The sequence below is a fragment of the Phoenix dactylifera genome, chromosome 7 (genome assembly GCF_051530095.1).
Source record: "Phoenix dactylifera cultivar Ajwa chromosome 7, Ajwa_hap1_PhDact_Kaust_v1.1, whole genome shotgun sequence".
NCBI lineage: Eukaryota > Viridiplantae > Streptophyta > Magnoliopsida > Arecales > Arecaceae > Phoenix > Phoenix dactylifera.
In genome coordinates this window covers 9,107,186-9,123,292 of record NC_143196.1, presented here as the reverse complement: position 1 = coordinate 9,123,292, position 16,107 = coordinate 9,107,186, and the positions used below count along the sequence as shown (strand labels likewise).

General features: G+C 36.9%; 1 protein-coding gene across 5 annotated transcripts; it reads right to left on the bottom strand.

The window, feature by feature from the left end:
• LOC103717785 (ARM repeat superfamily protein) lies at nucleotides 1–15,001 on the bottom strand. Of its 5 annotated transcripts, none has more exons than XR_003387759.4 (10): nucleotides 14,241–14,794; nucleotides 9,269–9,988; nucleotides 7,061–7,156; nucleotides 6,894–6,977; nucleotides 1,727–1,961; nucleotides 1,442–1,602; nucleotides 1,093–1,215; nucleotides 666–947; nucleotides 325–570; nucleotides 1–243 (listed from the first exon to the last, which is right to left on the bottom strand). XR_003387759.4 is itself a non-coding variant. In XM_088701195.2 (10 exons), exons 3-10 carry the CDS (start codon nucleotides 9,956–9,958, stop codon nucleotides 508–510), a joined length of 1,734 nt encoding a protein of 577 aa, XP_088557321.2. In that variant the 5' UTR covers nucleotides 9,959–9,988; nucleotides 13,975–14,067; nucleotides 14,241–15,001; the 3' UTR covers nucleotides 1–507. The 5 variants fall into 5 exon arrangements, 3 of the variants coding, with proteins under 3 accessions (XP_088557321.2, XP_026664778.3, XP_008804523.3); XM_088701195.2 differs by adding an exon at nucleotides 13,975–14,067 and having other exon boundaries at nucleotides 1–570; nucleotides 14,241–15,001; XR_015967285.2 differs by lacking the exon at nucleotides 1,093–1,215 and having other exon boundaries at nucleotides 14,241–14,772.
• Between the last annotated feature and the right edge of the window lie 1,106 nt (nucleotides 15,002–16,107).

Here is a 16,107-nt window from a genome sequence, read left to right as displayed (position 1 = left end):
TACACAAAATTGGTAGGCTCTCTGCCGACTTTATAGGGAAACAAAAATCAGTTTGTAGGGCAACACGAAAATCAGTTCACTCGACCAAACACAAATTTCCAGAAGTTGTAGCGCTCTCTTTGGAAGCGAGTTATCACTTACAGGCACACATGGTTCCTGCACCAACACAATTACAGTAGGAATGGACTACAAGGAGGATGGACATTGCATCTCAAGGCTATAACAGCAGCTCCCCAGAAAATTCTGTAGTTTGGATCAAGCATATGAAAACAAAATATTTTAAAGAACAAATATAACATGTTACATGGAGCTCATAGAACTCACCTAAGCCCCTTGAAAGTCCCCTTGATCAAAACCAGCATTTACCATCCAAGTTTTTCTCAGCTTTTGGCTTTGAAAGCATTAAATTCCTTTGACCGGAACCGAGATGGTCCTCCAAAGAGACAAAGCATTAATCCATTCCATTCTTTCAAAAGAACTGTCAAACTATACAACAAAAAGCTGAGATTAATGGACGTGCTCACTGTTCTCAAAATCCATACACTGCTCAAGAGCCATTCTGACTCGAAGCTGCAAGAAAAGGCCATTAAAAGTTAAGATCAACAGTAACACCTGTAAATCTAAGATGAAAAGAAGCTTGCATTCGGATGCTAAAGATACAAAACCTTGCAATCCAAGCAGGGATCATTGACCATAGTTTTTATTTGAGATATTATCCCAGCATCTCGGAGTCTTGCAACCCTAGTAGATGAGCATAAACCATCTCGATAGGTTAGGTTAACTATGCACCACACAGAAGCCACTCTTAGTAAATTTTCCTTGCTCTGCAAAAACTTAATAATGAACGAGGGGTTGTTCCCATTTGGTTGCGGTGGAACAAGACAATTCAACACCACCTCCTTATGAAACTCATTCCCAGCCGCAATATTAGCAAGCAAAAACATTCCCTGAGAAAAAAGTTTAACAGGTCATAAAGAATGACAGAAGCAACAACAATAATTATCTCCATACTTTGGAAGATTCATATAGATTGTTCAATGCTATCATACTGTGTCCTTTTAATAAACAAGATATGGATTGGAAGACAATTACTTTTATTGGTAGCATTTCTATGCACCTATAAAAAGTTCTGATCAGATCTCTGAGGCTATGCATTGCAAACAGGTGCAAGACCTGTACTAAAGTATTAGTAGATTCTGCTTCTTGGTTGCAAGCCTGCCCAATCCATAGACAAGTAGAACTGTAATGTAGGATAATTTTGGCCTATTTTCAGGCTCATTTTAATCTTATGTCACCCATATATTGAATATGCAACCTAGCTATGAAATGAACATTTCCCTTTTGATATCTTGATAATAGTCTCATTTATCATAAGAATACCCACATTAAAGCTAGAAGTTGACTGAAGAATTTTGTAATTAGACATGAGCAAAAGACTGACCTGCATGCATACTCCTGGAGAGGAAGCACTATGTAATATTCTAGTGAGAGCATTTATAATGGCACTATCTTCTGCAAAAGCATGCTCAAAAGTGTCTCCACATCCATCAATGAGATTGCTAACCAGCGTCAAGGCCTGCTCTTGAATAGGATGTTCAGAATCTGCAGCATTTTATATCATTAACTGTTTATTCTACTGTTTAATATATCATTTTATATTATGAATTATGTCTTCTAATGTCTAAAATATTATTATGAAGTAGGGTCAAAAAGAATATAGAATTACCACATATTAGGCTAGCCAGATTGGATACTGTTAGCTCCATAAGAACACATTCTTTATCTTTTCTGTCTGCAAGGAACATCAGGTTCCTCAGAGCCCATACAGATTTCAGTCTGAGTGTTGAATCCATGGACTTGGCTAGTTGAACAAGCTGTGAAACACCTCCACATTGAATAAAAACAGACTTTCGAGTTGCAAAGTTGACAGCCACATTGCAGATAGCACCAAGCGCAGCAACCTATAACAAAAATATTACCAAAGAAAATCATTCAATCTCTTATATACTGTCACTACAAAATTTTGACCTACCAACTAAAAGCAGTAATCAACAGCAGTAGACTCCAGAGCTATTTGGTGATGTCCAGTTCTAGATACGTCATGTGGACTAGGATCCTTCAGTAAGGATGCCAGAATATCAACATGCTATGAACAGTTTTCGATATTTAAATTATAAGCACAATAATGCTCAGAACATTGAAAATTTGAATAACAATATCAGTAGGGAACTGCCACAGACCAACAAATTTGTATTTGATTCTCATAAAACAAAATAATCACAACAGGAAATTTTTTAAAAAATGAACTAAACATGAAGATGTAGCCAAAAAGCCAATGGAAGAGAGAAATTCAGATTTTTCCTTCATGCATGATGATATTTAACTCCTAATGCGACATCTGTACATTCTTTGACCTATGTAACTTGTTTTTCTCTTTCTTATTTGACTATAAACTGTAAAACTTCCATACCATCTTGATTCAAAAGATGTAGTTTGTCCTTGATCTCATTTGTTTCCTTAGCAGGACAGTTTGTTGCTTAGACTTGTACATTCTTAGTTATCATTCCCTCAAATTCTTTAACCACAGATGCACTTGGACCATGAAAGGGTGATTCTTGAGCTGACCCTTTTTTCCCCCAAACATGCATCTTTTTCTCCCCAAATGAACAATAACGAGCTGAGGCTCTAATAAGGGTTTGAGATCAGATCACGATGAGTGTCGTAGGGCATGAAGGAAGAGGCCTAACAGGCACGGGTGGTGGCTGGCGGGTCCAATGTTATGAAGATAATACTGAGTCGTGAAACATAGAGGGTGTTAGATCAGACCAGACTGTGGATCAAGTCACATATGTTAAGATTTTTTCCTAGTTCTTTCAAATATTTTGTAAAAACATAAAATTGTGAAACTTGATAAAATAAGTCAATATAATGTCAAAGATGAAAAGCCCAAGATATATGAGCTCTACTTTCCACCATCATAAGCCAAATAAAGCATATCCCATGAAAACAACGTTATGTCCATCATTCAACATAATTATGTTCTACCTATCAACACAATTATCCTAAATAGAACAATTTAGGAGAAAATGATAAGGTTTTAAGAAGTGGCTGTAAAAATATAAAAACTTGCCTCTTGCTTCAACTCCATTAACTCCTTTTTTTCACTTTCTATAGGTTAAAAACCCGCATGGCTAATGGACTTGCTAACTTTATGTGCTTGAGGCTTATTGGGGATAATAAACAACTTTAAAAGCCATTTAGCCAAGAGTGAATTATATAAAATGGAAAATGAACTGCTACATAATTTAATATACAAATAACATGATGAACTTGGATCCTGTGATTTAAAGGATTGTATGATTCATTATATGATTTAAAATTTTATGACTAATCCCAACCCATGGATAAGATTCAGATTGCTTAGGGCTATGCAATCTTGATCATGGATCATAAGATTCGATAACAATGGACAGGTAAAGAAAGATGCATGGGAATTAGGGCATGGAGTAATTAAACATTGTATGCATAAGTAATTAGGCACCCAAGCATTTCTAAGTGCACTTGGAGACAAGTGATGCTAGTAAAATGTCGGATACAAAAAAGAACAAAATCAATTTCCAGGTTCTGCTTCAATCATATTTCAACCGACAAAGAAGAAAGGAGGCACATCAATTAAGCTTCTCATTCTATTCTAAACCACACGCTTACATTTAGACACAAAGGATAAGACAATTGGTACCTATACAACTCAACTCAACTAAGTCTTAATCCCAAACTAATTGGGTCGGCTACATGAATCCTTTTGCTCCAATCTACTCGCTTTAGGGCTATACTTTCTAAAAGATATTGAGATATCAAGTTCTTCCTTATTACTTCATCCCATGTAAAAAAGACATAAATGCCATTTCTAGGGCTTAAACCTGGGTCGCAAGCATAAAAGGCGGAATACTCAACACTATACTACAACGACCTACAACACCTATATCATTTTGGTTGTCATTTACTTCACTCCATGATCCACAGCTGCATTCTTTTGTGCATCTAGCATATGTAGGGGTGCACATGGGTTTGGGTCAAACAGAGAAGCAAACTGAACCAATGTTGAGGGGTCCATTTGGTTTGGATTGATTTCGGTTCTAATTTTTTGAAACCCAATTGGATTGGTTCGGATCTAGTTTAGGGGTTGGGTAACCTAACCCAACTCAAACCAATCCATACATGTATTATATACACACACATATGTGTGTGCGTGTATATGTATGTATTTGTATAAGAGATATATATATTGTATTATGTTTAATTAACATTTGCTTATGCTTGTATTAAACATTTGGATGATGACCACTCTCTTTTCTCCTCTTTTACAAAATAATTTTGTCGGTTCTCTCTTAACTTTTTGGCATTTAGAAGATAAATTTATGGTTAATGTGATGGATAATATGTTTTTTAATAAATCAATGCTTTATTTCTTTTTTAAAGGAAAAACATTGACCCAAGAACCAACCCAATATTGATTGTGTTTAGTTAGGTTGGTTCACATTCATCGATTTGGTCCCAGTTCCAAAAATCAAGAACCAATTGGGATTGGGTCGGGGTCCCAATTTAGCTTCTAACCTAAACCAATTTGACCCATATGCACCCTTAAATATATGTATCCGAACTTGAGGTAGAGAGATTTAAGTTTATATTTGAGAAATATTCAGCCTGAAGTCGAATATCCTACTTTTATTTATCTTTGAACACCAATATTGTGCCTCCTAGAAACAAAAGCATCAAACCTAGCTTCCATGGCAACCATTATTTAAACCAAGTTTACCACAAAAGACTCTAAGAAAGTAGTACAAGTTATAACAAATGCTAAGTTATCTTAGATCAAAGCATCAATCTAGAACTAAGATCAACATTAATTATCATAGTGGAAAGAAGAGAAAGGAATCAAAGAAAGAAGGATAGGAAAAAGAGCAAATAAAAAAGTAGAATGTTTGGCTCTAACATCAAATTATTGCAAGCCTACTTGGGAGTGCCTAGCTTTTGCATGGCTCAATTAAAAGGGCTGAAAAATTTAGGAAAACAAGGTAGAAAAGAACAATTTTCTACTGATTGAAGGATATATGTTAGTTTTCTAGGTCTTCCTAAAAATACAATGTGTAGGGTTTTGTGTTAGGAAAAGGATTATTCAATATTGATCCAAAATCAAATTTCAAACAGCAATATAGAAAACTGCAAGTGAAATTGTGAACGAGAAGATTAGAGGAGGAAAGAAAAGAGATAACAAAAGAATAGAGAGGAGAAAATAAGGTAACAGGGGGAAATAGAGAAACAAAGGGAGACGGGAAAGAAACCACTTCAAACTACATAATTAATGTATGATAAGATCTGAACCATTCACGTTTCAATAGCCAAGATAGACTCTAATAAGAAATCCATACCAAGGTCCGCCAAACTAGTACCAGAGATGTACCAGCCAACGACTGGTTCAAGACAGTACAAGTCCATTCCATGCCACTTTGGGACATACTGACATTGAGAGAGTTGGAGAGGAAGGGAGAGAGAGAATAAGGGAGAGAGAGAGGAAGGGAGGGAGAGAGAAAGAGAGAGAGAAAAATCCTAACCCTGACCCTGCGAGAGAGACGGAGAAGGGGGAGGGACGCATACCGATGATGTTGGTGGGGGGAAGCTAAAGTCGCAAACTATGAGGGGAGGTGAGGCCGTGAAACAAACTTGAGAGGGCGAGGATTGCTAGCTCAAAGAGGAGACAACCGAATAGATATGTCGAACTGTGCTAGTAGCCAACCAGTCTGTTCGATATGCCCCGAACCGGTTGGTTCGGTAGACCTTGCTCCATGCAGTAGAATAAGGGCCTAAAACACCTTGAACATTTTTACTTGAACATTTTGGGCTCTAAGTAGAAAGATGATGATTAACTTCTTGCGCTCTTTTAATAGAGAAACAAGAACAGTGTGCCAATCAAAAGCAAAAGTGTAATAATTATGTAGACAATACAAAAAAAATATCTAGTAGATCCAAGCCATCCAAATACTTCCTCTCACAAGCAAAAATTAGAGTTTAGCTATGAATGTCATCAAATCATATGCTCAGCATGTCTTGAGACCACGCCACCACATGTGGCTGACACAAAACTTTTCACATCATGGTTTCACTTTTTCTTTCCCCTAATCTGAGAGCCAAGCATGGAAAACTATGTGAATGAGAACCATACCTAATAATATCCCAATCCAATCTCTACTATTATTACCAAACTTCTTTTACCCAACATCCACAAGGTTGTGAATCCCATATCATGAGCCAACTCCATAGCAGAAAAAAAAAAGGTATCATGAGCCAAATTCCCTCAAGAATATATTTAATATACTCCACATTCAATCTTCAGTGAATATCTACAAAAAAGTATATGAACTAAAATGGGATGTATATTTATCAAATTGACTGCAAATAATCTTCATTAATGGAATCAAAACCATTCATAAAATGCTACTCCACAAATTAGAGAGTTTGCAGTCACATTTATATAGACTGGAAGCTGACTTCCATAAGTTTAGAAAGCTAATCACAGTGTACAACACTTGCTAAACTCTCAATCAGGACAAGGCTGCAATATATGGACTATGATAGAATGATAATCAACTTGAACCGACAGATTTTCCTGGCTAAACGAAGGCTCATATCATATAGAGAGCTTTTCCAGCAAAAAACGGTATTTTCTTTTAAAAGATTTAACATACATAAATGTATAGAATTTCTCATAGCCACTGACCACATCACCTGCATAAGTTAAGATGATGACTAGGCTAAACAAAGGAGAGTTAATAATGACCTGCTAAAACATAGGGCAGCTATTTCAAAAAGAAACTCATTAACAATTATATGCATACCTGTACAGAACTAGATTCGTCGTGCAAAAGCTGGACCAAAGGAACAACAACAGTTTCACTGGAAAGATGGCCTGCACTCAGATTCTAAATCCCAGCCTATCAATAGAGACCCTAAAACATTTAACAGAAATTAAAAACAACAAAACAAAATTCTACAGGTTTCAAACCTTCAGTGATCGTGAAATGTTCCTTATACAGCTGCATGCTGCAGTACGAACATCAGTGCAATCATGCTTTAGTGCATCGACAATAAAGTTTAACACCTGTAAGATCATACTTTAGTCAGCGAATAAATGCATGCAAAGACATCATAAGCAAGGATCACTCTGCAAAATTGTGCTGATGCAGATTAACCTAAGCTGGGTACGTTTAGATATAGCATGCCTGTTATTATAAGGTTTTAAATTTCATGAAAAAAGAGTCAGGGAGGTGTATTACTAAAATCCAAATGCAAGGAAAGTTCGCACCAGTATCTCCCGACATAAATAAAATCAATCATTGTGTGATATGTAAAAAGAACCATGTATTTTCAGCAGGCATGTTCAAGCAGAAGAGAAGAAATTTACATGATGATTGATCATCATTTACCTGCATGACAGCAATTTGATAATGCAAATGAATTATGAGTTCCAAAGATACAAGTCTGTTCAGGGAAAAAATTAATTTCATAGAATGGCTGGTGAGGTGGGATCCAGGCCCCCATCACAGTCATTCTACAAGGTCCACAAAAGTGACAGCATATGGGACATCAGTAGAATTCTAGGACTCTAATACATATTTTTTAAAAAGAATGAGAAAGAAAAAAAATATGCTATTGAGGCACGGTAAGGCTGTATAAAGCCTTGAAAGTACTGACCAATGGTGCCAACTAGTTCAACAGTTGAATGATGTCGACAGGTCATACCTGTCTACATCAGAATGAGTTGTATGAAAACTTGATTAGATTCAATATTGTTTGAACCTCAAACTTCACAGAAATAGACAGGACTTGGTATCAATCATGCAAAGGTTGCAGAGAAATTTATCAGGTTTATATTGGACAGAACTACATGGAAACAGAACAGGTATTTCTATCAATATCAGTATAGATTAGAAACGGGCTTGCTGCATTTTCATACATGCATGCTGAAAGGGACATGGCAGACTACACAGGAAAAATGGACAGGTATAAATAATTCATTTTTCAGTTCAGGATTTTTTAAGATACAAGTGAGAAACAACCCAAGTGTCTAGAAAAAAAATCATGTAGCATCTTCCTCTTTGGATCAAAACTTAAATACCAGTGTTCCTTCACAGGGCAATGTTAATCCATGTATAATATGCCATCTTGGTTTCGAGCCTTATACCGGTGCCACGCTATCACTATATTGGTACAGTATAGTACCGGGCCGGTTCAGCATACCGAGTATCATTACGTCCTCCGTACCATTTACCGAAACCCAATTGGTACGGTACGGTACACCCCGTACCGTCTGGTATGGTACACGGTGTACCAAGCGTATACATATTCTCTTTTAAAAGCTGATATTGCTAATATACTCAACCTGTCTTAGAGATACCTGATCTTGACAATTGAGTCCAAAATGGTAAAGCACTCAAGTCTCAAATAACTAATTGGAAATATATGCATCTTTGTGTGTAGTCAATAGGACTAAGGCCAATGGAACAGAGTGATGGCTCATATACTTCCCATTTACTTTGTTAATAATTCTCATCTGGCTTATTTGATGTCAGCAAAATGAAGGCAGATATTGTAAGAGTTACAAGCACATAAGATATGCTGTCAAGTAAGCCGAGGCATGAAGAAGACAATATATTGCAACCATTATCGATCACCAGGAGTCGAGTTCCAGGTGTTATACAATTATCAGGTGGCTTAAAGTTTCTGAGCAACAAACTTCTTACAGATGGAATCAGCAATAAAAGAGAGGTGGATAATATGGAAAACATCATACTCACCTAGTAAAGAACCAACATAGGGATGATAGTTATAAAATAGCTATGAATAATGGATGGTCTTAGAAGCACCAAATAAACCTAGGTGTAGTCATTTTTCTCTAGGCCAATGGCTATATGTTAAAGATCATCTCAAAAGATACAATCTTCACCAGTTTCCAAAGAAAACCTAAATGTGAATCAACTAATTGCAACAATTGTCCTTGGACCTACTTAGGCATGAGTAAGTCATATGTTTGTCTCCTTGGTCATTTTTCACAGTTGTATGTGCACAGGTATAGTTGAATATGTAATATACGTGAACGATACAGTATAACTTAACAACTTAAGAATAAAAAAGTAAATGATAATTATCAGAAATGGGTTGAACATGTATGTACTAATCACTCTCAATCTAGTTCTCCAGTGAAGCAACAAACCTGCAGAGATATAAGCTGAGATCTGCACTTTTCCAATTTTGAGCAAAGCTCAGCTAGTGCAAGCAATATTCCCTGGAGACGCCTAGCCTCTATTGGACCCTTATAAAAGAAATTGCAGAGCTTCTCAACTGCATTAATAGAAATGGCCTGCTTATGTAACTCCTCCTCATCCATTATTAGATTTGTCAATGCAAATGGAGCCTCATCCCCTGCTTTACCAGGTTCTTCAAGGAGCTCGATTAATATTAGTATTAGTTTAGTTTTGATTTGCATCTCTTGCACATAACAAGGAGAAGCATGCCTGATAGCAATCAAGCATATACAGGCAAGCAATCTTGTCCTAGGATACCTGTCCTGTATTAACTCAATCAAAGAACTCAAAGCTTTCCCGTTGTCGATACATGCAAATTTTTGAGCAACTTCAGAGTTATTCCTGACAATTGCTTCTATAGATTCTAAACAAGCATCCCTTTGATTTAGAGGTCCCCCAAGTAATTTAACAAGCCTCTGCAAAACACCAGCATCGCAGAGTGCCTTCTGCTCTTCATGTCTTTCACAAGAGTGTGCTATAATACTTGCTGCAAGTTCAGTCACATTTTCATTCTCTCTGTATAAAAGTGATAGAAGAAATTTCATGTTTTTCTCTTGAAGTACATCATATTTTGGTGTCAACTTTGACTGGAATATCATTCTAAGTGACCGTGCTCCTGCATCCACAACCTGTAAACAAACAAAATCAACCAAGATAGACAAAGAAATTTCCCATAAATACTAGAAAACTGACATAACTGTTACTTTTTATGATTATCATCAATAATTACCAGTTCACCCACACAGAATAATTTCAAATCATCATGCTGGATGTAACAAATGCAATTGAACATGAAAATTTAATACATTCATCTACAAACATTAAATCTCCACATTCACAATGGGTTTAGTGGTGGATTCCGCTTGTTATCTACCTTCTCTTACTTAGCTTCTCCTCTATCTCAATCTCTTCCCCTCGTTGATTAACCCCCTTGTATTTCTTGTGTCATAAGCTCTCATTTGTCGCTGAATTTGCCCCCTCCCTCTTAAGTACCAAGCATTGGTGGAATTTCCCCTTTATTGGATAGAAAGCAATCAAACATATTTTTCCTAAAGAAATGGACCTGGAGATTTACTCATAAGGAACAAATTTTCCTCTTTACAACATCTCTAAAAATAGCTACAGATATAAACTTTAAATCTACAAGTTTGAAAAAGTGTAAATAATTATATGTAGCTCCAACTAATACTCTAGTTTCACTCCCACTATGTGATCTCATCTCAAGGACATCTTGACATATATCAAATGCTCCATAGTTGAATCCCAAAGATATTATGATGTCCATTCGAAATATAAACAATTACTTTAGCTCCATCTGATACTCTAGTTTCACTTCCAGTATGAAATCTTGTATAAAAGTCATGCTGACATACATCAAATGCTCCATAATGAGTCCCTAGGATATCATGATGTCCATTACACTAAGCCCATCAACAATTAAATTATTCATTCTTTATGTTCTTTGATCATGTTATTGGTGTGTTCAATCAGCTGTTAGACCCTATGTTCAATCTGCCTTTTCAGAAATGCCTGATTGGCAATTACAGTAGATTGGATCTTAACTGTTAGACCCTTTCATTCATCTGACTGTCTTCATCAGAACTTCCCCTACTGTATGAGATGACTGTTTCTTAAAAGTCACGATCTGAAAAGTATTGCATAAAAGCACTGGATGTCTTCTTCTGCAAGAGACCTTAGAGGTTAGAATTTTCTTCTTGCAACCTCTGCGGCATAACTTCAAATGAGCCTTGATGTCATGAAATTGATGTACAAAAAAAAAGGATCTGTTTGTCATATTAAATGCATGAAATCTACATGATTTAAAATCAGTGTTTAGAAAGAGAAGGGATAACACAGAGTATAGGGCTTTTAGTTAAGTTTACAATTAAGAAGAAATTCATTACATGAAATATTTCACATTTATATAATTAAAGAAATAAAAAATTTGATTCAGAACTTTAAATCCAACAAATGCTGAACTTTTAAAAGGCACCATATGCTACCACTATGATCCACATCTTTCCTTAATTCCATGAGGATCCTAGCCTGTATAGACCCTAGACCTGCGGTAACATTTTTCCTAGAAATAAAAGAAAACTAAAAAGGAAAGTCAATCTAGGATATTTTCCTAGCACTGAAAATCATGGGACTTAGAATAATTTCAAAAGATACAAAATAGAAACAGAAAAGTGTTCTTAATTGCACTAATTTTCAAGATGCATCGCTCTTTCAAAGCTCTTGATCTCTTTTATCCTTTGGGATTTTAGTGATACAATACTCTCAACAACCCAACCATCTGTAAACAAGCTGTCTTGAAAAGCATGACAAAATAGGCTAAGGAAGCTATATTACTGTTCAATGCACATCCTTCATTCAGCAACATCTCCAAAATCCAATACATTGTATCTACCAATTGAGAGGCTTCAACAAATCTTGCCTCTGTAGAGACTCCAATTGCACTCCATCAGTCATATCTGTTGTCCAAGGTACTTCTTGCCCCTTTCTAAGAGCTACACTACTGGGCTACTCACGCTATATCCTTAAATGCCTCCATCCATCCTAACAGCATTGCTCCCCTCTTGAATATTATATTATAGGACATTAGGACTTTTGACAGCATAACCTCAAATAACTCTATCCTAATAATTTCACCTTTACATGTTCTCTATTTCAAATCCATTTGATAACCTATAAATTGTTGCCCATCTCTTACCATGAACTCATCACACCTTGATCTAGTAGCAATGGCTAACTAAATCAATCATATGTTTTTATAAGCCACTTAATTTTCTATATGTTCTTATAGGTTGTTGGATCTCACAACATGCAGTTTTACTGCATTTTTCTGATTCTTAATTTTTGGGACCATAAACTAGGTCTTATATCCATTTCTGATCTTCCATATATTTTATCCAACTGTTTTGAGTCTTATTCACTTTAACCGTATGTCAGCTAAAATGCTTGGTTGTTCCTCCATTCACTGAACAAAGTTTGTGGCTTGTTTTGATTGTTCTACTATAACAATTAGGGAAATGACACCACATCTTCCATGGTGGTTTTCTAATTATGTTTATTCAATGATTATTTACGCTTTAATAAGGTCTGTCTCATGCATTTAATGATTGATGTTAATTCATGAATTCAGCAACTGTGTAACAGATTTAGCTCCATGCATAAGAACAACAATTACCGGCTTTTTTCTTTTTATTCAGCATTTGTGCATACTAAGGCACTCCTTAGAGGGGTTAATTTGTTGCCATAGTCTGCTCAAATGGATTTACACAAGACCTAACGTACATGAGTTTTATGAAAACACTTTTTTGGTTGCTTTCTAGAATGACTTTTTTTGAGAATAGGTCTCCTGTTTTTGTATAAAATCAGATTTATGATTATCCATTTCCATAAAATTCACGAGGAACCAAACAGCCATTTAGGGATACCTTATTACTCTATGCTTAGCTAAGCTTCTCCTTCTCATAGAACATTGTAGCAACAGATTTTCCTCTATAACCACTATAACCCTTGAGCAACTTCCAATTGTTTGCATTGAGACTTGACAACCCAAAAGGCATTGTATGCTGCTCCTAACCCAACTGTTCCACTTTAGAGCTCTAGTAATGCTCCCTTCCATACATCAGCTCTACAGTTGAGCTCCTTGCCAAGATGATGGTATTAGTGCTCCATTTTGTCCGAAACCCATCAATCACCTGATCATTTTGATTCTCTTATACATGGCTCCTATTCTTCAAATTCAAATCCTTTCTTGTAGCCACTTTTAATTACTTTATGGGCAAGTGTCCTATCGAGAGGTTGTTTAGTTTACACTTAAGCCTAACAAATCATTAGTAGTTATCAAAGTACGCAACTAGTATATGGTACATAATAATAAAAGTGAAATCCCACCTAAATCTCTGCGGTAGCACGTGCGGATTACATCTTAAATTCTCAAAATCATTGGGTTCTCACGAAGCAATCTGCAGTAAATAGTGTTCACTTCACGGTTCCATATCAACAGCCCTTGATCCTTAGACGACGCTATATCCATTATTCATATATTATCATCCAGGAAAAAAGTATTTCACCGTCCTGAAGACAGAATGTTAGAAATAAGGAACCAAAAATGCCATGAGTGTACCTAGTACATGAAACTACTATTGCAACCTTTAGAATTAAGGATATGGAATTGACACTTTCAATGAATGCTCCTAAGTAGAAGACAAAAGAACATCAGCAATGCCAGCAACCTATCAAGAGATTAAGAATTGCCCTGCTTAACATCCCATTTCATCCCGTACAGTCCAATACATGCTTGTATGGCTTGTGTTCTGAAAAGTCACCTTATGCTACCGGATTGCAATTTCCTCTGCTATGAACTCAACAGTGTTGGACCCAAATAAAATAAAACAGAATATAGAGAACTGATACAACTGCAAGGAGAAACATCAAAGTTTTCTTCCCGCAAACTGCATTTGTTCTCCTCCCCAATCCCTTAACTAATGTGTCACAATTACACCTCACACAACAATTCTTCGCATGAACACAGTTGAATATCAAAGTATAATCCTGATAGTCATGCTTGAAATTAAGCTGCAGCCAAACTTCCATCAAAACCCACCTTATCCTACATCAGCTCCATAACCCAACCGGTAGGGAATCAAACTGAGTTAAAATTACTGCAAAAAAGGCATCTTTCCACGTCGATAATCTCCTAATAAGACAATTTAAAACAATATTAATTAATTTAAAAATAACCATCGGTAATTCCATCAGAATTATATAATTCCTCTCAATTTTCCTAGTTTAAAGCATAAAAAATCAAGCACCATGTTGACAACAACAGAAACAAAAGAAATTCGTGCAAATTGTGTCCATCAAAATTACCTTCTCATCAGGGTAGGACAATATACGGGTGAGTTGGGGAACGGCGTCAGCGTCAAGAACCGCCCGAACTCCATCCTCCACTCCACACGCAAAGCTGCCTATCGCGGCGGCCGCCTGGACAATTAGTGCGGCATCGCCGCCGCCCTCGGCGGAAGCAAGGACGGAGACGATCCTGGGGACGGCGCCGAGGTGGAGGTAGAGGAGCTTCTTGGTCTTGTTTCCGATGATCTGGTTCTTCACCTCCCTCAGCGCCTTCAGCAGGGCCTCCCCCTCCGCGGCGGCGCCGCCCACGCCGAGGCGCTCCACCAGCTCCTCCGGCCGGTTTGCCGTCGCCGACGCTGGCATCTCCGGCGGCCGGGAAAAAGCGAGACGCACCTCCGGGACCGGCGCAAACGAATTAGAGAGGGATGGGAAAAGGCTGGTAAACAAGAAGAGTTCGACGGTGGTTTTTTTTTTGGTTTTTCCGTTTTTCGGGGGCTTTATTCAATATCAGCACGCCTGCCACTCGGAGGGGTACCGCCTCTAAAATGGTCTATTTTTTTCTTTTTTTTTAATTCATCTCAGTCCTCCATGGAGTATCCGCAGGAGGATCACGCCGGATAAGCTTTCAAACACGGTGAGATCAGGGGCTCATTTGGCCATCAGTAGGTTGGATCTTGCCCAATTTGGACCCAGATCCATGAACTTCGATTGGTTCTGGCATGCAGGGGATTTATCCCGCTTTATCCCTGGAATAACTTCCAAACAAAATAACAAATAGTATCCTGGATGTGAAATTAAACCCCGTATAAACCAGGATAAGGGCATTTGTTATCCCGAATTCAATGAGGAGAAAATACCGATATTGCCCTTGCTCCTTGGTACCTTGTCAGCTATATGCAATGATTTATATTTATTTATTTTTTTTTGGAGAAGGAACATGGCTTGCCCAATGGATTCATGTCACCTATGAGTTATTTTTTATGAGAAATTATACTCTACAGCAGCACCACACTAATCAGCTCGTCTTTTTTCCGTGGGCTAATCACTGAGATAAGCGTATGATGAATAGAGCCCATAGAAAAAAAATGAGATAATTGGCATGATGTACGACCATATGGTGCAGATGTTATAGAGTATAATTTTTCATTTTTCATTGTCCTTTGCTTTGTCGATTGCTTCGAAGCTTAATCTAGAGTTCTTTGTAGTTGGCCATGTGGATAATATGATGGATTGTGAGCTTGGTTGTTTCATTATGACATGGAGGAATTTTTGACATGTTTAGCTGAAGCTTATATTTCGGCAATAACTTTGGCCGGGGATAATACTTCATCTGCATTTGAAGCATTATATCAATGAAGCCACCTATAATTTGTAAGTTGAAGTGTGGATGATAGTGTTTACTGTTTATGAGATAAGTGTTTGATATAACAATCGAATGTATCTGATTTTAAATCTTGTTTTGAGACTTTAATTTTTGTGATGCAATTTTAATTGTTGTGCAAGAGTTTGAATGAAATTTTCAAGGATGTGTTCCTTGTACTTCCCCTTTCTAGAAATTATTTGACTTCATGAATTTGTAAATTTGCTGAGCTCACATCGATCTGCGGATCTGCGTTGCTGGGAACTTCTTTCACGTTATGGGTGGTTATATTCAAGTCTTTTTGTTTGCTGTAAAGTGTTACATAGTTGCCATCGTTATGCTCATTACCCTCTTTATCCTTTTTCTTCTTCTGTCTCCTTTTTATTATAGTTAATAACTCTTATTGTCCCCTAATCAAATGGAACAGTTTTGTACTAAATTCATAATCTACCTTCATCCTTGCAAACACAATAGTTGATGCACAGTAACTATCGCCGAAAATGATTGTCTGCTAGCTTGATATTT

Excerpts from the sequence above, each read along its gene's own strand:
- LOC103717785 (XM_026808977.4), bottom strand. The coding sequence starts at position 14,585 with ATGCCAGCGTCGGCGACGGCAAACCGGCCGGAGGAGCTGGTGGAGCGC. Across the intron at positions 7,157-9,268 it reads CTCAGCTTATATCTCTGCAG|GTGTTAAACTTTATTGTCGA; the intron begins GTTTGTTGCTTC and ends ATGATCTTACAG. Across the intron at positions 1,216-1,441 it reads CTCCAGGAGTATGCATGCAG|GCTTGCAACCAAGAAGCAGA; the intron begins GTCAGTCTTTTG and ends TGGATTGGGCAG.